This window comes from Triturus cristatus, chromosome 8 (assembly GCF_964204655.1).
Source record: "Triturus cristatus chromosome 8, aTriCri1.1, whole genome shotgun sequence".
NCBI lineage: Eukaryota > Metazoa > Chordata > Amphibia > Caudata > Salamandridae > Triturus > Triturus cristatus.
The window spans coordinates 277,988,992-278,014,395 of record NC_140591.1 but is presented as its reverse complement, the minus strand read 5'-3'; the positions used below and the strand labels follow the sequence as shown (position 1 = coordinate 278,014,395).

At 42.0% G+C, this 25,404-nt stretch overlaps 2 protein-coding genes across 2 annotated transcripts in view; both read left to right on the top strand.

Annotated features, from left to right (window-relative positions):
- Positions 1 to 18,445, top strand: part of POGLUT3 (protein O-glucosyltransferase 3) — an 85,309-nt gene extending 66,864 nt beyond the window's left edge. The window contains exons 6-8 of the mRNA XM_085621515.1: positions 2,172 to 2,366; positions 7,656 to 7,760; positions 18,060 to 18,445. Coding sequence (XP_085477641.1) covers positions 2,172 to 2,366; positions 7,656 to 7,760; positions 18,060 to 18,185 — 426 coding nt within the window. The 3' untranslated portion in view covers positions 18,186 to 18,445. The remainder of the gene's footprint in view (positions 1 to 2,171; positions 2,367 to 7,655; positions 7,761 to 18,059) is intronic.
- A 23-nt stretch (positions 18,446 to 18,468) lies between these two features.
- Positions 18,469 to 25,404, top strand: part of C8H11orf65 (chromosome 8 C11orf65 homolog) — a 356,377-nt gene continuing 349,441 nt past the window's right edge. The window contains exon 1 of the mRNA XM_085621519.1: positions 18,469 to 18,547. The gene's annotated coding sequence lies outside the window, so the exon portion shown is untranslated. The remainder of the gene's footprint in view (positions 18,548 to 25,404) is intronic.

Genomic DNA, 25,404 nt, shown 5'->3' with positions numbered 1-25,404 from the left:
AAACAAATCATTGTTAATGGCTTAGTAAAATGTTGAATATTGACACACTGTGATAAAAAAGACTCCTTGTGCTAATTCTGTCAAAACTGTGACCATATTGCTGCTGAAAAATTCCAGGAGTCATGGATGTTGCAAGCTCCTGGAAGCAGCCTTATTTAAAGGGGTTGCTTTCAGTGCCATCTTTAGGGTGTCATTCTGTACCTTTTTGACATGGTGCTCAGTACTGTCTCTGAATTACTGCCAGGGAACAATGTTTGTTAATCACTGACTGGGACTACCAATCTTATTTGCAGCTTTATGCTACTGACATTACTGTCTGAGGCTCTTGATGTTAGTACTGTCTGAGCCATTGATGGTGAAATGGTATTCATGACTGTTTTGGTACATTGATGTTCATACTTCTTGGGCCATTGATGTAAGCACTGCTTGTGGCTAGTGATGCTCCTTACTGCCTGTCGTAGTCCTAAGCTTCAATGAGAAAAGCTACCCAGGATTTAACATGGAACAAGGTCTGTGATCTAAGGCAGCAGTTCTTAAACTTTTGACATTTGCAGACTCCTACTGAATCACTTCTGGAAGCCTGGGGACCCATATTAAAGTCATTTAAAGTATTTGAACCTCAAAAAAATACACAACTGTTGAAACAAGTATTACATCAAACAAATACTCAAACTATGACATTTTATTTAGTTCACACATCAAAATTCAACATTTAAATTTTAATGGGAAGGTTGGAGCTTTTTAAAATGTGGTTTTATTTCTAAAAGACAAAGCAGTATACTAGACTCTAGCATATCATTTTCTTTTTTGCCTCTAATGCCTGCTTTCCTTTTGCCTGTGCATACCAGTGCTTCAGTGGAGACTTCGTCATCCATACTAGATTGTTTGCTGCACTTGTTTGAAAAAAACAGAACGTAATTTTTAGCCTCTAATTTCAGATTCCTTCATATTTACATTATTTAAAAATGTTCAATTCCATTTTGTATTTATATGTGTATAAACATGTTATTTAATTTTCCAAACAGTTGTGGACTGTCGCCTCCTCCCTTGGCCACTGATATTAGATGTAATATTAGATGTAATTATCTAATTGAATTCTCATTTTAACAATGAATTCTAACACTTTTAGTTTTACTAGTTAACAATAATTTATATACAGAAATGCAGGTACCCCAATTCAAAGAAGACAGATGTGTGTATTGTACCAATTTTCTTTTTCAGCGTCACGTTGACCACTACGAAGCATGTAAATATCACACAGGCAGGCTGCAAACTGAGAAATGTCACATGCATGCATATTGAAAATTTGCCAGCTATTCATTAGTCGAGGATGCTACGAAAGGTGCTATGACATATAGGGCCCACAGAGGGCTAAAATGTTTACATAATGGGAGATGTTCTGGATATTTGCTATAACTTGCTAGATAAAGTCTCTGAGTGTATAGCGCACTGTTGATTGTATGACAGATTTTCATTGTCGGAAGTGTAAAGTGGCTGATATTCAGATGAAACTAAAAGAACTCGGACATTAAAAAATCTTAAAGGAGATTATTGTGCATACACGTGAAGTGCAACATATTGCATTCACAAATATTAAACATTGACCTAATCTCTCGCTTCTGTTGTTTATTATTTAAGGTGCTCCAGCTTTTCAAACACTGTATTATTAACTTCTAAGTTCTCAGATTCAGCAGATTCCACGCTAGAGTTCTATTTCTAGAGAAATCACCCCTGATGCCTTACTTAAAGAGACAGGTCTTCAGCTTCTTGCAGAATTCAAGAAGAGAGGAGGAGGCTCTGATGTGTAGTGAGAGGTTGTTCAACCCTTTAGGAGCGATATGCGTGAAGGCACAACCTCCTGATCTGCTTTTGAGTATGCTAGGGGCACGTGCCAGTGAAAGTACGGTGGAGCAGGGGTGTCTGGATATTCAAATATGAAACCATTACTCATAATATATGCTAAAAAGGACACTGATTCAACGAATAGCTGCAATTCATGTCCTACATATCTGTGTGCTTTAAATGTACATGTTAAAACAAACGCCCATATGGTTGAGGGTAAGGCTGGTTTGGTGCACGGTACTAAGTAGTTTTTATGCTGTTTAACTTCGAGCTTTCCTTGTAAAGAAAGAAATAAAAATTGCATTATTGTCTTATATCCTTCTCTGCAGTACAAATACCAAATAAATGTGGACGGCACCGTTGCGGCTTACAGATTTCCATACCTCATGCTGGGTGACAGTCTTGTTTTGAAGCAGAACTCTCCATACTATGAACACTTTTATGCTGCTTTGCAGCCATGGAAACACTATGTTCCTTTTAAAAGAAACCTCAGTGACCTTCTTGAAAAAATAAAATGGGCCAAGGTGAGTGCGAGTGCCTAGTACAGAGCATGAGTATCCGGTGTGCTGGGGGGATATGGGTTTTAAATAAGTGAAATAAGTGAAGCAGGATGCCCCCTTTTTTTTATTATTGATTTACGTAGCACGGATCCACCCATCCATGTTTCAGAGAGCTGTACAAAGTGCTTGTAAAAACATAAGTTGAGGAAGGTGAAAACTATTTAGGAGATCAGAACTGATAATTTGCAATAACACGGTTACAAGAAGCATTGAGGGTAAGTTACAGAGTGCTATAAATGTGTTTGCAATCACACGTAAAGTATTTAGAGTAGCAGATTCAGAAACGCCATACAGAGTGTGAGTGTGTACAATGACAGGAGCAGAAGGAACCTGATGTATAATAATTGGGTTATCATCAGCTTACTGGTAGTCCTAAAAAAGTTGCATTGCTGTGATTGTTTTAAATTAATAGCAGGTTAGTATTAAATCAAGAGATACTTATGTTAGTGAGAGAGGTTGCTGCCTGGTGTGACATCACTCCTGCCCAGGGTCATGTCAGCTGAACATAGCCATGTTCACCTGAACAGCAAACAAGATAAGTATCTAATAGAATGTAATGATCATCTGGGAAGAAACCAAGGAAAATGTCAGAGCAATGCTAGTATTCTTAATGGTTTGAAGCCAGATAGGTCTGCTGTTATAATTAATGTTTGGGAAGAATACAATAAATGTTGTCTTTGAAAAGTAGAATCTAAGGATTTTTGAAGAATGGAATTTAAGGGATTTCTGTTCTATGTAAAGATGTATAGCTTGCAACAACATTACAACCATAGAGATGGATTAAGGAGAGTCCTACATAAGGCAAATGGGAGTGCCATCAGCATAATGTTGATTGGTGACCCCCAATAGGAACCTCGCTAAGTAGTTTAACAAAATGATAGATGTCAGAGGGTGCCAGAAGGGAGCCCTGAACACTATATGGCATGGGAAGAATCTCAAAGCGAATGAACATTTTTTTTCTTTTCGGAGTGTGATCCATACGATATGATCTGAACCGTTTCAGTACCGTTCCACCAATACCTATTCTGCTTTTTTAGATTGCGTAAGATGGTTTGGTGGTCAACTGTTTCAAATACTGATCGTCTTGTATTTTGCAGTACCAAGGCACAAATGCATTTGCGGTCAATAGGTGTGGACCTTGGGGAGGAGGATGTAGAGCTATCTATTCCATCGTATGTGATAGATTCAAGAAAGGACCACGTATACCTTCTGTGTTCATTGTACAAGAAGACAACCTTGCAGCCTGCGAGTTCTGTACTAATACAGAAGCACAATAACCACATCCTTAGAAGTGGCTGTTTTTACTGAACTTCTATTTGCATGACATGGAGTAGTTAGAAGACGTGGTAGAAGTGTTTTCCTGCTTGTGCAGGTGATGGTTTGTACCTTCCGTTTTGATTTGGGTGGTGAAGTTGGGTTTGGAGATAAGCCAGGCAAAGGTGTCTTGGACAGTGATACCAGTGGCCAGATGCCAGCAGCAACAGGCTCCATTTAGGGGCTCAGCTGGTAGTTGGCCAGTTTGGGTCACATTGTTTGCTTTGTTGATAGAGAGACTGATTTAGATAATTGTCAGCTACATTGAACGTTTCATAAGGTTCAGCAAATGGAAACCATAAGTGGCTGGAAATGGTAACAGTGATGCCTGATCATTAGCCGGTAGATTGTCCCAGACAGTGCTGATAACCCCTTGCAGAGGGGATCAGTGGATAAAACTAAGTTTTGATGCTCGCTCCTGTAGGTGTTTTTCAAGGATAGAAGCCAAATCGTACCTCTGGGCTTCTCACACCTTATGTGTAGGCATTTCATCACCAAAAGTGCATACCAACTAACTGGCCCCTCTACTCATCCACCATTCTGGATTTACACAGGTGTGCAAGAAGAAATGATCGGGATGGCATTACCTTCCCCCACACCCCCAAAGTATCAGGCTTCATCATCGCCCATCCCGCGTTCGCCAAAGAATCCTCTAATGGCGAACGAGCCCCTTCTTTAGAGCTGTAAATTGGTCATTAGAAGGAGACAAAGGGGGGAAAAAAGGAAAGGAGTCCAATACACATCCCTAGCACCTACCAGTCAAAACGTCCTAATCTTTGTTTGTGGTGGAGGAGGGATGATTAAAACCAAGAAGAAGTGGGACAGTAACAGCTCGATTATCATGCTAATATTCACTACTAGTCAGGTCGTCATGTTTCAGCCCTCTAGCAGCCCGAATGGGGTCCGGGGCTTTCTTCAGGACAAAGTTGAACCCTGTTTGAAACTACAGTGTTTCCCTATATATACTTCACATGCATTCCAATTATACGCATACAGTACCAGGTGGCCATTTGGTTCAACCCGGGTCCTTCTGTTCTAGGAGGTAACCCGCGGCTTCCGGGGATCGTTCACCTCATGGAGGGGTGGGGGAGGGAGTCCTATAGTCATACTTTCGTCAAACATCTTCCTCGCTGGATCACCTAGAGTGTATCCCTAGCCTTCTTCCGATGTTACTGCGTCTATGTAATCTTCCCTCCTCTACCAAAAAATAAAGATTAGGAAGTTTGACTTGTAGGCAGTAGGGATTTTTATTGGACTCCTTTCCTTTCTTTTCCCTTAGTCTCCTTCTAATGACCGATTTACAGCCCTAAACAAGCGGCTCGTTCACCATTAGAGGATTCTTTGCCGAACGCGGGATGGCCGATGAAGAAGCCTGACACCCAGGGGGTGTGTGGGGCCATCCTGATCATTTTTTCCTTGCACACCTGTGTAAATCCAGGATATTGGACGAGTAGAGTGGCCAGTAAGTTGGTATGCACTTTTGGTGAGGAAATGCCTACACAATAAGGTGTGAAAAGCCCAGAGGTAGGGCTAGAGATATAGGGGCCTGTTTGTCTTTTTGTGGTTAGTGTACTTCTAAGGGAGAACACAAACTGTTCCCTTTTAATTAACTCTCTCCCACTCCCTCGGACCCAACATCAGTGGGCTGTACTGTGGTAAATAGAAGTCAAGTTGGCCTAATGTTGCACCCTTCGCCAGCATAAGGGTTGGATGGTAGGGTAGGAAAGATCTCCTTTCTTCTCCTGTCGTTGTTTGGCATACACTTTGAATGCAGATAAAGAGGCGGATGTACTTATGTGGGTATTTACACCCTGCAGAATTGGGCAAAGAATTAATGGCTTACACAAGATATGCATAGGATCAGCTTCTCAAAGATGCAACTTTGCAAACTACCGGAAAAGCATCAGATTTAGCTCTTCCTCATTGTACGAAGAAGGAGGTGTACTAAATATTGTGTTTTATTATGTTACATAATCCTCTGCAAGTGTGAAAAAAGACACTCGTATTCAACTACTGGCCGGAGGAAGTGTTTTGGAGGGAGGGGGGGGGGGGGGGGGTTGCACAGCTGATTCTAAACTTGGAGGGACAAAATAAAGCCTCTGAACATTTGAGTGTTGGTGCATCAGTGCAGCACTTTTAAATAATAGCTCCTGGGTTTGTTGCAGGTAGGAATGTTAGAAAGCAGGTTATGAAAGGAATTGTTTGTGGTAGTGCTAGACAAAACCTGAAGCCATCGAGCACCTGTAACGCAATACGTGTGGGAGAACTTCACAGATGTACCCATTGTTCTGCCTCAGTGGCAGCTTAATTTCAAAGCTGCTATTAGAAATTAAAATAGTTTGCAGCGCAGATAGTCGCCCTGGGTAACAACGCCTTTGTTATTTTGTTAAAAATCAATGGGCAATATTGGCCCGGAGTCAAGCTCTTGACATGTAATACTAACTTTTGAAGTTTGGCTTAATTTCAGTATTTTTAAACTGCTCAAGCAAGAATACCGGCATCTAAATAGTATCGAGGCGGAGGGTTGTTTTTGCTGAAATAGATATTGAAGGTGAACGTGGGTTAACGCCTCTGAACGTGTGACGTGTGAGGCTCCGCAACAAATGCTGAATTGTTCACAACTGAAATGCCAAATCTAAAGGAGGCCACACCTGCCTTACAATTGCTGTGCCCAAAAATATTTTCAAATATTACCTGTCCTCCCATTTGACGGGGTACTTACTGAACGGCTTTTTCTCAAAGTTGTTCGTAGAGCAAAAAACAAAACGACGTCGTGGAATGCTTGAATGAACTCAAGCCGGCCTCGGGTTGCTCTTAATCCTGCCGAGACAGGAAGTGGCCTGCCGGTTCGCGTGGGACGGTCCCCATTGGAGGAGGACAAGGAAGGTTTGCATGATTGGTCCCTCTTTGTAATGCCACTAACAAGCTAAAATGCCAATGTATGGCATGTGTACAGGGTCATTGCTGGCGGTTCCATTTAATTCCAAGCATTTATTTTCGTCACTTTTGCGGTCTGGCTGTGCCAGGGCTTTGTTTTGTGGTGCATAAAAGCGTTCCTTCCTGCTCCCCTTTTCGCGTTTCATTTTCTGAATTGTCAGGTGACATCTTTCCGGTGCACGCTGCAATACACGCATTAATATTATAAAAACATGCGGGAATTGTGGAATTGAGATCAAGTGGGTTGGTTTTCAAGCACAAAATGTGACCTGAAATTGATAACCAATTGCAGTGGCGTGAACTGTGATTGAGTCTTTTATTTTTTATGAAAATTGAATCAAATCTATAGAACAATTACAGAAACAGTCACTGTTTCCTTTTAAGATAAAAGGTGGAGTAAATTGAAAATAAAAGGTGTTGTTCTGCAGATTTATAGAGCTTCCATCACCCAGAAGGGCATCTTGACGCTTAACAAGTGTGAATCAAGCCACACATAGGGCCTCGTGGGACTTCTCGAAAAGCCAGGTCTGCAGCCTCTTGCAGATTTCAAGAAGTGAGGAGGAGGCTCTTACATGTTGCGGGAGGTCATCCATGCTTTAGCATCGATGTACGAGAAGGCTCAACCGCTAGATCTGGTATTCTGTATGCATGGGATGTGTGCAAGCAGGAGTTGGGTCGAGTGGAGGTGTCTGGAAGGTGCAAAAATCTTAGCTTTGAAATGCCATACTTTTAAGATGCCTGTATTTCAAAACAGAGGTGAAATGTAGGATTTTAAATGTAGTATCCTTCTGTTTAGATTTGGGGTGGGTCTTACCGCTATGTTGCATGCCCCCGCACTTAGTTAACCCTCAGGCATGCGTTTTGCTTGCTTCTCACCACGACACCCTGATTAGGCACCTGCAGGCTGAGGTGTGGAGGACTAAGTTTCTTGAGGTCTGTACCCTTCAAGCGATCTGTGAGCTAAACAAATGCCCTTACATGTATTTATTTTAACATTTCCAGGAACACGATGAAGAAGCTCGGAATATTGCCAAGGCCGGACAGTCACTCGCGCGGGAGCTGCTGCAGCCTCACAGACTGTACTGTTACTACTTCACCGTATTTCAGGTGAGCGTAAATAGAATGCTTTAGCTTCTATGTTAGTTGTGGTTGAACTTGGCAAACCAGCATGTAGCATTCAACAGATGTATGCCCTCTCTGAGGCTAGTAACAATGGCTGTTCGTTAGTGGTTAAGGTAGTCCTTCAATTTCCAACTCTTCATTTCAAAATGTAACCTTCATTCGAGTCGTCTCCTGGCACAGTGTTTCACTTTCTACTGAGCTTTTAGGAGGAGCTTAACACGAAGGGCTGATCTAAATGGAACATGAACTTTTAAAACCAGCACACCTCTTCTTTAATGGTCCAGCCCCTGGTACAAAGACAACCAGCCCCAGAAGCCCACAGATTGAGGGCCCATCGGCTTTGATATCAGACTATCGGGCATTTTGAGAGGTCTGGCAGGAAAGGGCACTGTGAACTGTTTTTGGGCCAACATGAGGCTGGTTTTGTGAACATACGAATACACTATCATTGATATACCTTCAAATGCATCTTTTGACGCTGGTTAGCTCACAATTCCTCTTGTCCAAGACCTCCTGTAAAAATTCCTTTTTGCTAATAAGCACTACCTTGCTTATTATAGTTTTCACATACAGCTTTAGCTGTTTGGGAGAGGTCATGTCATCTCACTTCACACTCTACACAGACATTTACATCCATCCATACAGTTGCAAAAGGAGGCTGTAGGGTAGCCCTTTCAGCCATTGGCTATTTCGGTTCAGCTGGCTTTAGGCATTGGCTGACGGGTATGTCCATCAGCTTTTGTATTGGTCAGCAGAATTTCACATATGTGGATTAGTCCACATGCAAATTGGCGTTAATACCTTGTTTTCAAATTTTTGTTTTCATTTTGTTATGCTTTTATACACTTTTTAATTTTTTTTTAATTGAAACCGACTCGAGGTTTAATAAAGAGCCTTATGACTTCCTTTTTCAAATTTTAAATCAACAGTTCTGTTTATTTGTTAGGTTAATTTTTTTTATTTCTTATGTTTACTTTGCTTCAGATCTGTATATTTTCTTTCATTCTTGGTTTTCATTTAGTAGTTTCATTTAGATTTGCGGTTTGACCTTGTTTTTGTGGTTTTGATTCTAAGCGTCCTTACATTAAAACAGGAGACACATGTAAGCTCCTGTTATGTCAGCCAGAGCTGTGCTGATATCCATTGCTTGCACCGGATGGAGGTCTTACAGAGTCTGCCTTATGAGGGCGACATGTCATGTACCCCCGTTTTCCATTCCCCCCTCTACCTTTTCACTCCCCATAAGACGTGTGTACGCGCTAATAATCTCACATTATTGTGTAATCTCATGTTTCTTCTTTTCCCCTATGTCTAAACTTGTCTATGTAATTATGGAACCTGTAACTCACTGATCCTCATGTAAAGCGCTCTGATACCTCCGGGTCTAGCCAGCACTATACAAAACTTTGCAAATTAAATAAATGTATCACATCTGTTCATGAACTTCAGATAGTGGTGTTGACTGAGGATGAAGGGGTGGACTGTTTGTAAGTGCTGCAATTCAAATGGCATCACTGAGGGACAGTGCTAAGGAGGAAACTAATTCTCCGGGTGTGGTTGAAATGGAGCACAACCACACCCAGTATCTACCTAGCATTTGTGGCTTTGGGGTCGTTTTTAAAGTAGTCTCTAGGCTGCCACCTGCAGATACCACTGGAATGACATTGAAGGATTATTATGTGGCAGCGCAGCAAATCTTGAGGTAGTTAATTCTTAGGCATGATGGTTTCATTTACCAATTGCTTGTGCTAGCACAGACCGATCTACAACAGCTGGCATCGCGGTTTCCTCCGTTAACCCTGTAGGACAGTCGAGAGCAGCAATGAGTCGTCCCTGGCCCCTCGCGTACATTTGTTTATATATCTTTGCGGGTAGCTCACTGGGGGAACGTTGATTCGCCTTAGTCAATGTCAGTGGCAACCCACACAAGGAAAAATCAGGAAACATCTCAACAATTTTGTTGGTACCAGAATCTCGGCCTTGTCCGATGAAGGCACTGATTGGATAACATTACCTGGCTGACAGTTGCAACATGCCAAGTGTTTTGGGAGAACATCATGTACAGTAGAATGATAGCATGAGCCCGAAACATCAACCACATGTAAAAGACACTAAAAACTGCAAATCTATATTTTTGTGAGTAATTATGGGTTGAGCAATCAAGAGCACCTCAGAAACTGATACAGAGAATGTGAAATTTTGTAACGATATAAAATATTCAACAACCAAAATTCTTTTTTCTGTCCTGCATGAGCAAGTTTGCTCTATCTATATGACAGTGCCTGCAGTTTCTATTGTAATTATTCTTTGTATCCATAGCTTTTGTAAGAGACCTGAGAAAATGTTGGTCTGACCTACACCTTGATTGTGACTGTAATTTGGAACATTGACCCACCTGAGAACCCATATACAACTCTGGGATGGTTTCTTCCTTTAGTGAATGTTGTTAGTCAATGCCTAGTACTCGCTACTTGCTAAGATTAGAAAAGTAGTTCTTCAACCAGCAGTGCTGTTTTGTCCTGCTGTACTCCTAGAGGCCTTTCCCAACCTTGCATTTGAGAACACCCAAACAGTGGTTGATAAATGGAGCTGCTTGCAAAGAAAAGTAATTATTGTTGTTTTTTCTACAGGTCTGAGTCAAAGAAATCTTGAAAAAATAGCCGCATACACTGTCACAGCTCCAAGATGGGAAATAGCTAAACATGTTGCATAAATGTATACATTGTTCGCTGCACACGTGCCTTTAGTCACTGATTTCAAAAGATTTAGGGCTAGAGGCTGCTCATTTGGTGTCCTTGTGCCAAAAGAATGGAATGAGTGGCCTGCTAGTGGACACAAACTGAAGACCTACCTTTGGGAACCATCACAATTAATTATAATTCTTGACAATGTTCTCCCTTAAATAATTCTGCATTGACACTGCAGCTGAAATGTAACAGTAAGCGTAGGTATCAAGGATCCCTTTGAACACGTTTGTTGCAAAGCACTTTTTTTGTACTCTTAAGCCTGGCATTATATTAAGTCACGATTGGTGATTTGAGCTTGTTGAGACCGCAAAATCATGCAGGATTTCCTGTTAAAGTCTTGCAAGATTCTGAAATGTTATAGATGTTCCTAAGAGAGTCCAGTAACCCTGCCAACTCCAGCAAAACTTCTTACAACACTAAAACAACAAAAGGCAGCTAATAAACAGTTTTCAAACTACCCTAACAATATGTCAGTGTTTTTATCAGTCTGTTCCTGTCCAAGAACTGTCTAAGACCTTGGATATTGTTGGGTGTTACTAAAGCTCCCACGCGGTCATTGGCTATTAAGCTTCAGAGTGGGCGCGTTAGGCAACTACTGTTTCCATTCTTTCCCTCTATCGCCACCGAGAAAGAACATTTTATGTAAAATTCCCCCCTGTGGAAGACATTATAAAAAACACATTACGCCATTAAAACATGCATTCTATAACTCTCCTCTATGAAACAGACATTGAATATTGGTGATGTGGCTGTCCTTTTAGTCCCCCTTTAACATTGTAGATATTATTTCCCTCTCTGAAGGAGCTGACAAAATGTCACTGCTGCTGCTATACGCAAGATAGAGTACATTGTGAATGTGGCTTCTCGCTGTAAGTCAGATGCTAAATGTTGCAATAGGTATTGTCCACTAAGTGGGAACTATTAAACATTTACATTGTGACCCTGTTACGCTGGAGAACTGGTTAAACATTGAAAATATGTCCCTGTTAGGTGAAATACCACCATAGATGGAACACAACAGCTTGCTTGGGATCATCAACATAGTTACACATACTTCGTCTCCAGTACTATTGCACTTCTTGTCACCACTGCCAGTTTGTTGATGTTTATTCTGGTCCTGAAAAGCACAAAATGTAGTATATGTATTTTGTGATATATTACTGTAGACCTCAATGGCAGGAAAGTAATTAAAGGCAGGTTAAGTCAAAGTAATCAAGAAGAGCTGGAAATTTTGTACAACAGTAGTCAAATGTTGATAGTATTCGGCCTTTAGAGTGTCTCTGTTGGGGCTAGAAGGAATTATGGAGCACCCTGGTGCAAGCAATAGATACTCTGCAGGAAAAGCTACATGACCTAGATAGGGGTGAAAAAGTTCAGTCTTTTACCGTATGTTTAATGGATGGACATCATGACCTGACTTCTCGCTACAGGGGAGGGGCGAGATGTTGAAGATGTATCAACATAATGCCCAATAATGGGGAGAAGAGTTGGCCTAACGGCTAGGGCGGTTGACCTCAAATCTGGGGAACCAGGTTCGAGTCTCGGCAAGGGTGCGCAACATCCTGTGATTCTGGGCAACTCACTTAATCTCCTTGTGCCTAACAAAAATTAATGTGTGTCCTCCTGTAATGCAACTGGTGCTCGTGTAAAGCGATCTGATACCTTCGAGTCAAGTTTGCGCTATATAAAACTCTGTAAAACAAAACAATAAAATATTTTAAATGTAGAACTTTCAGAATCTGTGCCTAGTTTCAGAGTCAATCACTGATTCATCCAGGAAAAGAGCAATAACCTGGATCTTATACCTGAAAGGAATATGCCAGAGTAACATTACTACATTGACAGAGCTTATGACATTTCAGGTTTGCTCAAGAGTAAGATCTTTCTGGCTCTGTATCGCAGGACTTCTCCCAATTCTGATAGGATAAACATGGCTATCCATTTCTGAGCTAATTACACTCACTGCTGCTGCTAGAGAAGCTTTCCAGAAGCCCAGACCATCATAGACTGCAAATGCTTGAGGTATGTCACCCAGTGGCGCTATAGCTGGCCCCAGGGCTGCTGTGACAGTGAATTTTGGAGGAACAGGGTTTCTCCAAGCAAATGGCAATTGACAAGATGGCAACTTGGTGCTACCGTGGTGCTGTCCTGCCGGTGACACGGGTGGGTTTTACTTTGTATGAAAGACTTCTAGCTAGCCAGTTTGACAGAGTCAGGAGACCCTCTGACACGGCTGGAACATCTCTTTATTACCAGGGAAGATGAGATCATATGAGGTGGATATTCTGTTTTTGGCGGTGGGGGGGTAGGGGTGGAAGGGCTGCCTGAGATGATCAGGGGCCCTGTCACCAACTTATGGAGAGAAGCACAAGAAGAGACACAAGCAGGGAATTTTCTCCGTGATGCAGAAGAAGGGGTCTACAAAAGAAAGCGAGGAGGATAGGATATGGTAATTGGAAATATAATATCAAGTCAAAGAGAGGTAAAAAAAATGACTCTGGACACTGTCCTATATAAGTTGTAGAAGGTGGAGAAATCAATCATTGGCATGTGAGCGCGTTGGGAAAATGCAGGAGAAGAGGGCCACAAGACAAAAGCAGCAGCAACGGCAGTGGACTTACAGGTTCATGGATTGGGAGGCTGGGTGGATCAGATGGTGATCTAGGTCGCAACCATGCAGTCTTCTAGAAGAACGTGGTCAGAGTATTTTTGGTCTTGGATGGCAGGGTGGTGGTAATAATGGTAAACCTTTACTTTATTTAAATAAATCAATTTCAATGTATTCAGTTTCCCACTATATATGAATGATTTATTTGATTATGTTGTTATCCTGTAGAAACTTTACACTAAGTAACTCACTTGATTAGATGTCACTTAACTCAGGGAAGTTTCTCAATAGTTTCAAAATATTATGATGATTTTAAAACTTCATGGCTTCCTTCAGATAGATAGATTGCATATAAATCGAGCTTGATGGTTTTGATATCATTATTAGTTATCTTGAGTTTGTTACTAGCACTGGCCCCAAATCTTAGGGGTGGTGATTTACTCACTTTACAATATTCCTTTGGCAGACCAGTTGTATCATGGATTCCGGAGAGATTTACATAATTGGTCCTTTCTTTATGACCACCATGATCATCTGCGCCCGCTCCAGTCCACTGGACAAGGTTGATTAGAAGTTGAAAGAGCTTCACCAAATACCATAAGCCATGTTCTTTACAGTTTGAGGCAGGGAAGGTGGGGAGCGTTCAGGTGGCTCAAATGATGAGTTCTTTTTCATCAGCAGTAACTGGAACACATGGTTCAGTTGCGACAACTTGGCTATATGTTTGCGCCAGCTTAGTCTGTTGTCTTGGTAAAGTGGTATTTTTTGATGAAAGAATTACCTTCTTCTGTCCTGTCATTAAGAGTGTCTGATTAAGCGTTGTGATTTTAAATAATGTATTATGATAATTTGTCCATCTTGTGTGGTTCGGTGGGATGAAATGTAGGAAACCGCTTTTGAGTATTTGTTTCGTTTGCTCTTGATGTTTCTGTTTAGTTTGAAGTGAAATTTTAAGTTAGTTTCCTTAACCATTGTTTGCTTTCAAAACTGGATTCCTAGATTAATTTGCTTATCTTCAATATCAAGTGTACTCAACGTGTGGTTTGATCAATAATTACAGATTCTGGTTGAGGCATAAAGTTCGTTTGTGAAGAATCGTGGATGTTTATGTGTTCGTATTTGTAGGTGTTACTTGTGATTTGTGAATTTGTAAATTGATTAATGGTATCCGAACAAACATTACTTTTAATGATGTTTTTATTTGGAATCCAGGCTTTTGATTTAGTTATCAATGTTTCAATCTTACTTGGAAGTAAATGTAACAAATCAATGATGTCATCAATCCCAGACACATTGATTACACCAGGTTCAAACGTTTTTACGATATGCTCAGCAGTTGGTTTTGAATTTTTGTGACGCATTTTAAATTCTGTATTAATACTTTTAAAAAGTGATACCTGCTCCGGTAACAGAACAGATTGATTTAATAGCGTGTCTCAATTTTGTGTTAGTATTGAGCTAATAATTCCCATTGAATTTAAAACTGGATATGAAGGGGGCGTGCAATTCTCAACTATTTGATCCATGTTTCTACATATGTAATGTAGAAGTTCCAATACCGAATATTAATTGGTGTTGCTCTGAGAAACCTAGAGTCCATGTCCAGTTCTGTCAGCAAATCTGAGTCATCAAAGCAATTGGAAAGAACATCATTTATTACTTAAGTCTCAATTAGTTCATAAACATAAATAGAATATTTTTCTGATTAACTGCAGAGAAGGAATACTTGGGGATCAGTGTTGACATGCGCAGTCGTTGTAATCAAATTTGAGGTATTGCTGGTCCTAATCTCGGCATCATTTAGAATATTCTGCCACAAAGTCACCCTTTTGTTGCTGCATATTCAAAGTACTTTCATATCGATGTTTTTTTTAATGTTTTGGACATAACTACTTGTTTGTAACAACAAGCCCCTCTTGGTTTGTTAGAATTGAGCTCTCTGGGGTACCTGTCATACTATTTAATGTAATCAATTTGCACATTACCTTTCGATAGTGGGAAATCCTGTGCTAAATTTGCATGTCTTTGAGATGAACCGATTTCTGTGAACGAGTTTTCATTTTATAGGTTGCTTGATTGTTTCCACAGTAAGTTTTCGTTTTGATAAGTAACCTTGTTCCAGAGAAGTTGTCACTGAGGTTAGGTGCCTCTGATCCCTATAAACAGTTGATATATTAAATAGTAAGGCTCAGTTCCTCAGAGGCTGTGCTTGATTCAGGAAATTGGGAGATCAAGAAGAAAAACAAAAGCAGTTAAAGTGCATAAAGCTGCACCTTACAATACTAAAAGGTTTCACTCCTAGACTAGATAAAGCTGGGTGTACACCTTCAGAATCTTCAAAGCCAAAGCAGGGTTGACGCATAGAAAGTGTTGGTAATCACAACATACACACAATAATTTGCCAGTCAGCCGGAGCCACACCTTGCCTGTACTTTAGGTTCCTTTAGAATTGCATAGAGCTTGAACTTTTATTCCCTTGTTGCTACTTTTGCTGCTGTATTTAAGATGGCACTATATCGGGCTGGGCCAGCAATCCTTAGCCCCCCACTTGCGGTCTGTAGCTGCCTGCGCCAGTGTCCATGTCAGCCGCACCTCAAAGTGTACCCCACACTGCAAATCAATCACTAGCTTGAGAAGGACAGTAACGGCACTCCAGAATTGCCAAACCTGAACCACAGCGCATACATCATGTGCACCCTCCCCCACCTGCACACCTAAGCTCGAGTCTTAGCCTTCTTCCGGGCTTCTCTGGATTTAAGGGAATGATGTGCAGGTGCAAACAGCCTACCAGGTTGACGCAGTGGTAGAGTTGGGCATCGCACCTGTCGCTTCCCATCACAAGGCTAATAGGCACGAGCATGGAGGCCCCTCCAAGGTCAGACAGAAATCTGATGTCAGGGTGGAATCTTTAGAGAGGTATGTGGACTTTTTGCTGCCTAATTAAACAATGCTACAGTTGGAGGTGGCAAATTGTCCATTGGAAAGTTGGGGAGGGAGTGGGGGCAAAGTAGGTACCCCCATTAAAAAATAATGAAATCACTGCAGGGCAAACACCAGTGTTGAGAGTGTGTCAGTGTTTGCCTCACAGTGAAATGTTGCATATCCTTTGGAGGACGCCTGATGCATAGCTAACATCAAAGCTGCGGGATTTCCTGCTAGCTTCTAAAATAAATCCAGCAAAGGTGGCCATGTAGACCTATTTTGAAGAAGATGTGATGCCTGATGACTGTATTCCAACAGATTTGGTGAAAAGGTCCCACATGCTACAAATTAGATCACCTGACGCCCCTGCTAGGTTATGTGTTGGCACTATCTTAGTGGCCCTCTCTGATGCTGAGCAAGTCTTGGAAAAAGCGGTAGTGTTGAAAGGAGAACAAGAAGAACCATGTGTTCTAACTCTTCCTGATCTCAGGGTGAGTATGCTGACAAGGGAGAGACCTACAGGAGGTGCATGAAGAGCTGATAGAACTGACAATGTCGCTCTTGTACTCTAGCCATCTGATAGTGGTAAGCGATGGTAAAGCAAATGTCTTCACCCAGACTGACGCAGTGTGCTCTGTCCTAGAAAGTTGCAAGTCTGGTGGTGCCCACACCAACTTGGAATGATGTTTGGAATTATGTTTATTTGATGGCAATTTGAGGATATTAAGGTGGTATCTGCCTGAGACTCTTTAACGAAACTTAAAACCATATTGGGAGATGAGGACATAGTTTTTGAACTCTTCGTGTGATCAGCGGGAAACATGTTGTGCTTTCTCCCTCCGCTTCCTGTGTTTTCCTCACTTACCTATGTGTCTCTTTCCCCTTTTTCTCCTGTGTCCTCTCTCTTGCCTCGTTTTATTTTTCCCTTTCTCCTCGCTCTTCTTTTTCTGACTGTGTGGTTTTTTTTTTTTTTTTTTTTTTTTTTTTAATTTTTAAATTTTTTATTGAAACAATAAATCAGTTACAAGCATGGGCCTACAACCACCAGGGCCGGCCGCTAGATTCAGAAGGATCATACATTAGTTAAGGCAGTATGCGACTCCTGGGGCCCAGCCCCGTAAATGCGACTGTGTTTTTAAAATGCATTTATCAGCAATGTATTTTGAAATTGTGATGTTCATCTGAGATATTCGACTGTCTAAGTTGGGGAATCCAGCTTGACTTTTACTAGCTCAAGAGTTCTGGAGTTGTGGCTCCTATTTATATGCTGTAGGATCTCGGCCGAGTGGGTAGTGATATTTTTTATGCGAAAATTTAAACTTAAGAAGTTGTAATAACTCTTGCTGCAGTTTACTTCGTCTGGCTTAAGTAACGGATCCCACCCTTCAAGTGCCTGGAAGCGGTACCATGAGTTTTATTTGGTAAAATAGCAGATTTAAAACCGTACGAAAAGGACCTTGTACAAGGAACCTCTTAAAAATGTATCACTTGACTGCTAACTGCATCGCCTTTGTAAACAATCCCTTTATACTTTATAGTGCTCGTTGTGAAGCGCTTGGCTGCATTTCACTCTGTTGTGGGAAAACATCCACTCCATATAAATTGCCCTAACACAATAAAATTCCCCTTCGAAATCCCTACATGATTTATGTTTCAACATTAGCACTTTTGGAAAAAGATCCCTTGATGCTTGGGGTCCCCTCCTTTCACCATAGATCGCCCCTGCTACCAACATCTGTGAAACATTTGTACTATTGTCTCAGGTTTGCAGACCTCACTCTTTACCAAACCGATTCTAAACCTCTGCCTTTGTATTAATGAAGCTGTTCTTGCCTATTTATCTTGACTGGTCCACCAAAGTGAATTAGAGCAAAATAAAACTTGTAGATTGGGAACCAATGCCAAGATTAATTGATGAGCTCATATATGTCAAATGTTAACAAATTGATCCTCTTGTCGGTAAGTTCGGCATCTTGTAATGTTTGGATGTTGATCTCCATCTTGCAGAAATACGCAGAGCGTCAATCCAGTCGCCCTGAGATACGGGAGGGGATGGAACTTGTGCCGCAGCCAGATGACAGCTCTTCAATTTGCACCTGCAAGAAGGAAAAGCAGCTGAGACAGGAACTTTAGCCACCAAGCTGAGAGACTTGAACCTGCGTGAGAATAAAGGAATATTGTATAATAGAAAAATAAGGCTTTTTATACTTAAAGGAAAAAAACGATCTCGTGGCATATAGATGAAGAAACTTGACTATTTTTGCAGGGATTTTTTAAAATTATTTTCATACGTGACGTTTTTACTCAACAAAAATGATAATGATTTACTTGAAGAAAGATAATATACAATCTACATATGAACAAATTTGGTAAATAAAGTTACGTTTAATGTACTCTGGATCTTCAGCATATTTGTTGGTAGACTCCACCACCAGCAACCAACGAACTGCGGATGTACACTTTTAAAAATACTGGTTGCCGTTTCCTTCTATCAAGTAAGTGAAGCTTGAATATCTTATTTGTGCGTGCACATAGCCCACCTAGTGATTAAATTGTACCGCTCTGTGACTGGAAAGTATGTTATAATAGTAGAAAAAAGGTTGACCTGCGAAAGGGGTCCCTTGTGTTCTCTGGGTACCTCACCCTGATGGCTGGGACATGTGAGGCAGCAGTTCCTGTTTGTTTCTGCACATGTGTTTTTTTTGTTGTTGTTGTCTCTTCTTTTTAGTTTACTTGAAGAACAGGTTTGTGCCTCAAAACTAAACATTTAAGAACTACATGACCTCTTTTAGAACCCCTCCCCCCAACGAGGTTCTTATTTCAAGTTCTTCTCAAAGATAATTAGTCAAAGCCAGAATCCCTTTGGAATATTTTAGTTTCTACCTAAAATATTTAGCTTAATCTCTTCTTCGATCTCCTAAGAGCATCTTATGAGTAAGGGAAACTGGTCTGATGATCCTGACCTTTTGCACAAGTCTTCCTACAACTCTATTTTCGATTCCACCAGAGAGGCATAATCCCACCTTTGTCATTGATAGCAGGTGGCACAGCTTCCTAAATGAGGGACTTGACAAGGATCACTGGTATTTTTGATAACCTTATGAAGGAGCTTCAGAATGCACACTCTCCAAAACCCTTAACTGTTCTCTAGCTGCTTCTCCGCGTTGCTGACTTTTCACAGTCTTTCATCCTTCCTCCATTTGAGGCGGTGTTATGGTGCATTCACACATAAAGTAGGAGGCCCTATTCTGGTTGGTCCAATCTAACCTGAAGTTTTCAATTTTCTGAACCATGACCTACTTAAATTGATGGAGATTATTGCTAAATCTAATCTTTAGGCGTTTCCAAAAGCTGCAATAAAACAAACATCCCATGCCAAATTATAACTATATTTTTGTTCCCCAGGATCTCCTTCCTGGTTTAGAGTGCTTGAGCTTGCTTTAGTGGCTCGAGTTCTTAGTTTGTAGGATTTTTACCTCAGTTAAGGCCAGCCCCTTTCATACGCAACACTCCAAGGCTATAGGCACAGTGGACATGAAGTGGTGGATCCAGATTACTTTATAGTCCTGCATTGCCTTACCAGGAATCTCTACTGAAGGGAGGCCTTTTTTTTGGTAAAAGAAATTTACAACCTAGTTGAGTTCCTCTGATGAACATTAGAAATGGGTTGAGTCTTCCTTAAGAGTAACTTGAGAATATTGTTGTTAACTCAACGTAATACTCTTGTGACCATATTTGTATAAAACCCAGATTAACAAGTGTTCAAAATGCTTTCTATAATTGAATTCTACCTTTTTTTTTTTTAGATTTTTTTATTGAAAATATAAACATAGTAAACAAACACAAATGACATCAAAATCACCGTAATAAAAAAAACGTGAGATGCATAATATCAATGAAAGATCACAAAACCAATATCAATGCAATGACTGAAAGAAAAAATCAAATGGTTCTCGTCATCAATTGAAGAGACAATAAGAAAAAAAAACACTTCCCAAAATAAACATAAATGAGAAGAAATGAAATAAGCGAGTTCCAGCACCTGAACATTGAGATTCAAAGAATAGTGACAATGTAAGATACACAGTCTGACTGTGCGGAATCGGTGCTGCGTGTGTTGGGATGCAAAGGGGCGGTGCAGGACCTGGCGAAGAGCAGGGGCTGCCAGTCCACAGCTCACCCAACATTCGGGGGGGGGGGAGGGTTTGGAGTAGAAGCAGCCTGCGAGGCAAGGAGCATGTGCTGCAGGTGCATGCGAAAAAACGCACCAAATGTCCCGGGCCTGGAAGTTGGGGGTTTAAATGTAGCATATATCTCAGATTGGACGCTGCAGTGTGCTAGGCTCCGAAGCCATGCGGATTTGGTAGGACGAGACCTTGCCCCCCACAGGACAGCGAGCTCACGTTTGGCCAAAAGTAGCGCCATCGCTTCAAAGCGCCTGTAGCAGAGTTTAATGCTGTTAACCAGCCCCAACAGACCTAGTATTGGAAAAGGTACAAGGGGAGTATCTATGATTTGTGCCAGTGTTGCAAAGACTTCCTGCCAATAAGCCAAAATGGGGGGACAGGTCCAAGACATATCAACGAAATGGGCATCCAAGGCATTACATTTGGGGCAATTAGTGGGTTTGGAAGGGTCAAATTTAGCCAATTGTTGAGGGGTTATGTAAATTCTGTGGACAAATTTGAAATGAAGCAATTTATGTCTGTGGTTGGGGGATACTTTGTGAGTTTGTTCGAGGCAGTAGGCCCATTCTTTGTCGGTCAATGGGTGTCCGAGATCATCCTCCCACCGCTGTCTGGTCCCCCATCCCATCCTATGCTCCAAGCATGCCTTATACAGTTTTGTGACCAGGTGCGACCCGGTGTTGTCTGCAATGAGCAGGGGTGAAGTCCTCATACGGGGAAGGAAAGGCAGAAAAAGTGGCTCGAAGTGTCCCCTGGAGCCGGGTCACGTTAAGGGAATCCACGCCGATTAGCCCTGGAAGCTGCGTCAGATCAGACAGTTTACGTGCCTGCCCATCTGGGAATAGGGACCCAAAGGTATCCAAGCCCAATTTGTAAAGAGTGGCCAAAACCACCTTGTCAGCGGTAAGAGGTAAATACGGATTGTGGGCAAGTGGGAGGGCAGGCGAGTAAAGAGGGCCAGAACCAAATAACAGATTTAGTTCATGCCAAGCCCAGCACGTAGTAGCCAAGGGCAGAATATCTTGCAAGTCGAGGGGGATTCCTTTAGGGAGCAGTGACGCAAGAGGAGTTGGGGCAGCCAGTTCTTTGTCTGTTTTCATGTACAGTATGCGGGCATCCGGGTGGAACCAATGGTGTGCATATTGGGCCTGCGCCACCAGGAAGTACAGCTGGGGGTCCGGAACTGCAAACCCCCCCCCCCCCCCACGCATATAGAAGCGTGAGAGTGTCCCAGGTGACCCGGGGCCTGCGGCCCACCCATATCAACCGGATAAGGAGACTGCGCAGCCGGGCAAAAAAGACATTAGTGAGAGGGATGGGTATGGTATGAAAGAAGTAAAGAAAACAAGGCAACACCTTCATCTTTATGAGTGCTATAGGACCGACCAGGGAGAGGGGCAACTGTATCCACCTATCCACTTGCGAGGTGAGTTGGTCTATAGCGGGACCGTAATTGATCTGAATAACCAGGCCTTTGTCCCGGTGTAGATACACCCCAAGATATTTTGTGGTCTCCCAAGCTATCTGAAAGGGGTATTCCGTCTCGTCCGCTACTGCCGCCTCTGTGATGGGAAACAACACCCATTTCCCCGAGTTAATATTAAGACCGGACATGGAGCCAAACCGTTCGATTTCGTCTATTAACGGTTGCAAATTAGTTTAGGTATGGCGGTCGAAGAGCAAAACGTCGTCCGTACACAAAGACATCAATAGCGGTTCTGTGAGGAATTGCAAACCATGAAACAGGTGTTTTTCTTGTAGGTGTCGGACCAAGGGGTCCATCGCTATAATAAATAAAAGCGAGGACAAGGGGCACCCCTGACGCGTGCCGCGTATAATTGAGATAGGAGGAGACAGGGAGCCATTAACCCGGAGACGGGCCGTAGGAGAGGAGTACAACAGGGCGATGAGGAGTATAAAGTTAAAAGCAAGGCCAAGTTTACGGAGTGACGCCATAAGAAAAGGCCACTCGAGGGAGTCAAAGGCCTTCTCCGCATCTAATAGCGCGGGTGTAGTGGGTTCGATGCGGTTAATAACCGAAAATACCGTTTGGAAATTGAGGGCAGTGGAGCGGTGAGGTATAAAACCCGACTGGACTGGGGACATGATTTGTTCCATTAATAAGGAGAGACGCGTGGATAGTGTTTTGCAAGGACTTTATTATCAAAATTGATGAGGGAGATGTGACGGTAGGAGGAACAGCGCGTGGGGTCTTTCCCCGGCTTAAGCAATAAGGAGATAGCTTCCTCGCGCATAGAGTGAGGGAGAACGCCCGACTCCAGTGCCTCAGCGTACACCAGTTGAGGCGCCAGGCTGCCCTTGTAGGCTTTATAAAATACTATAGTGAGCCCGTCAAGGCCCAGCGCTTTGGAACCGGAGAGCGCATCTATGGCAAGCCAGATCTTCTCAACCGTAAAGGGGTGTGCCAAAAAATCAGCCTGACCTTTGGTGAGCCAGACCATAGCCACTTCCTCCAGATATGGCAGGTGCTGGGTGAAATTTTCAGTAAGCATGGTGGAATAGAGGGAGCGGTAGTAGACCACCAGCTCCGCCACAATGTCCGCATCGGATGTGGCGGACGTACCATCGTCGCGTTCAAGGGACGTGATGTGCCAAGCCCCTTTCGGGGGGGCTCACCAGGCTAGCCAACGTCCTACCTGGGCGCTCGCCCTCGCCGTAGCGCCAAGCCAATTGGTATTTTTTGAGCAGGCATGCCTCCCTGTCGATGTGTTCATTAAAATCCAGCAGGAGTGCGCCACGTTTAGCTTGCAGTTGCAGGTCCAGAGACGACTCGTCCAGTAACGCCAACTCTGCCTCCACTTTAGCTAGGCTACCGCGTATCTCCCGCAAGACACCAGCCTCTTTGGAAATGACAACTCCCCGAATAAACGCCTTAAAGGCGTCCCATAGAGTGGAGTAATGGGCCACTGAACCGGTGCTCAGGGCGAAGTACTCCGTAATAGCCTCCTGGACCTCTGAGTGGAACACCTCGTCGAGCAGCGCTGAGGCTGGGAAGACCATCTTCGCTTCCACCCAGCCGAATGCGGGATGTTCAAATGCAGAATTACTGGGGAATGATCTGATAATGATCTGATAATGTACGGGGTTGTACGTCCACTCCCTCCACCCAGCGACACCCTGCAGCGGTGGCAAAATAATTGAATTCTACTTGATATTCTTTCATGTATGCTGGCTAAAAAGTAACACAAACATATTCAGAAGTGCATAAGCATTTAGTATTTGATTGTGTACTTCCTAGCTATAAATTAAAATTAAGAATTTGCCAGATGAGGCTGCTGCAGTCTTCCAAAGTATAGCAGCTGGGCGGCTCAGTGAGACCAACCTGCACCGCTTACATAATTAGTTATATGCCGGTCTCAGTTTGAGCCTTGGTAATGGCAGCTCAGCTTTCCATCCTTCCAATGATAGTAAACGATAGTAAAATAAGTACCATTTAATTAGGTAATAGTAGAGCATGTTATTTACAACAGCATATGTGTGCAGCATGAAGTACTCTATTAAAGTAAATTTATAAAACTTCAACTTAATCATTCATTTTTAGAAACCTACATTATTTCAGTAAAATAGTTGTGATTAAGGGAGGTGTTTTTTACCTCCCCATTGGTCTGCAGCCGTTGACTTTTTGCTACTCATTGAAGTAACACTTTTCTTTTTTGGACTAATTTGAATAAAAATAATAAATATGAAATTTATCTTAGATCAAGAAGTGTAGCTTTCAAGATGATGTCAATGAAAGGTGGTGTACTCTGTGGATCCAGATTTTGAACAGTTACAGTTTAAATAAAATATCATTTATTTTAATGGAAAGTGGGTAGATATTTAGAGTATATGATATTTCTATGTAAAGAGGATTGGCTGGACTTTTTTTGTAATTCTTGTAACAGGTGAACAATATTTTTTTATTGTTAGTATATTTTAGTGTATTTAAATGTGGATGGCCACGATTTTATGCACAAATTGTGTTTATCCTGCAGTAGCCTTTACTTTATCACATCTAGATCCTGAAGAAAGCCGGGTCAATTGACCATTTCGGCTGAAACATGTCGACCGCATTAGACTTAGCCAGGAAATAGTCAATTTTTTCAAGACTATTAGGTTCTTTTAGTATGACACTTGGACAATTTTTAATAAACACATTTTTTGCCCAGGTAGCCATTTTTAACTTTCACTTACACTGGAGCACTGCACGTCACTAGAGTTCGTATAGTTTGAACATACACCTTGGCAAGAGTCTTTTTCAGGTGCATCAGGTCAGGTACCCAGCAGGGCCTGGTGGATCAAGACTGTGGCCCTAGATCTAGATCTCCTAGAGTCCCAGATGACGAAGCTCCGCCAGTAAGGGTGGGCTGATGGACTCTGAACTCTGGCCAGGTGATGAGCAAACTATCTGAAGAGGTCTTTTGGTATTTTTCACAGCGTTCAGCGGCTGTCTGTTCTCCTTGAACGGACTGAGCATCTCCTGTTAGTTGTTAGGTACTGATTGGGGATTGGAGTTGTTTCAGTCCTTAATCAATTCCCCTGTGACCCTTATTCACATTGTGTTTTTGGGTATTCTAAGAAGAATCCTCCGCTTGATCAGATGTTTTGTTCCATTCTCTAGATTGGGAGTCTGGGGAGAATGATCTAGAACTTTCCTTCCAAATTAGTTCATTAATACCAAGCAGTCAGATAATGTTCCATTATGATTGCACAATTCAGTGCTAATCTTAGTAATTATAATAATGAATGAATCCTATAATATAATTACCAGTATTCTAAAATTCCTCAAGAGTTCATAATTAGCAATGACAATAACCATTCATATCCTCTTTTAGTGCTATTCATCATTTTAAAATCTGTAATCAATTAGTTTATTTCTTTGCATAGATTACTTGTTTTCTTAGTGTCTTTCAGTTATGTCAGCTGCTGACCGAGAACACAAACATACAGCTTTAGAAGAGGGGAAGATGGGTGGGGCAATTAAAGCCCAAAGTCTATGCGTATGTTAATGTGTCTGAAATTCTTCAGTTGTAGCTGCTGTTCTGTATGGGCTTCACCTGACGACTAGAACGGTATGATACAAAAATGTATTTACTAACGAATCCACAAATTATTAACATCGAGGTGTCTTGCAACTGCCCAGATTTACAATTTACTGCAAAGTT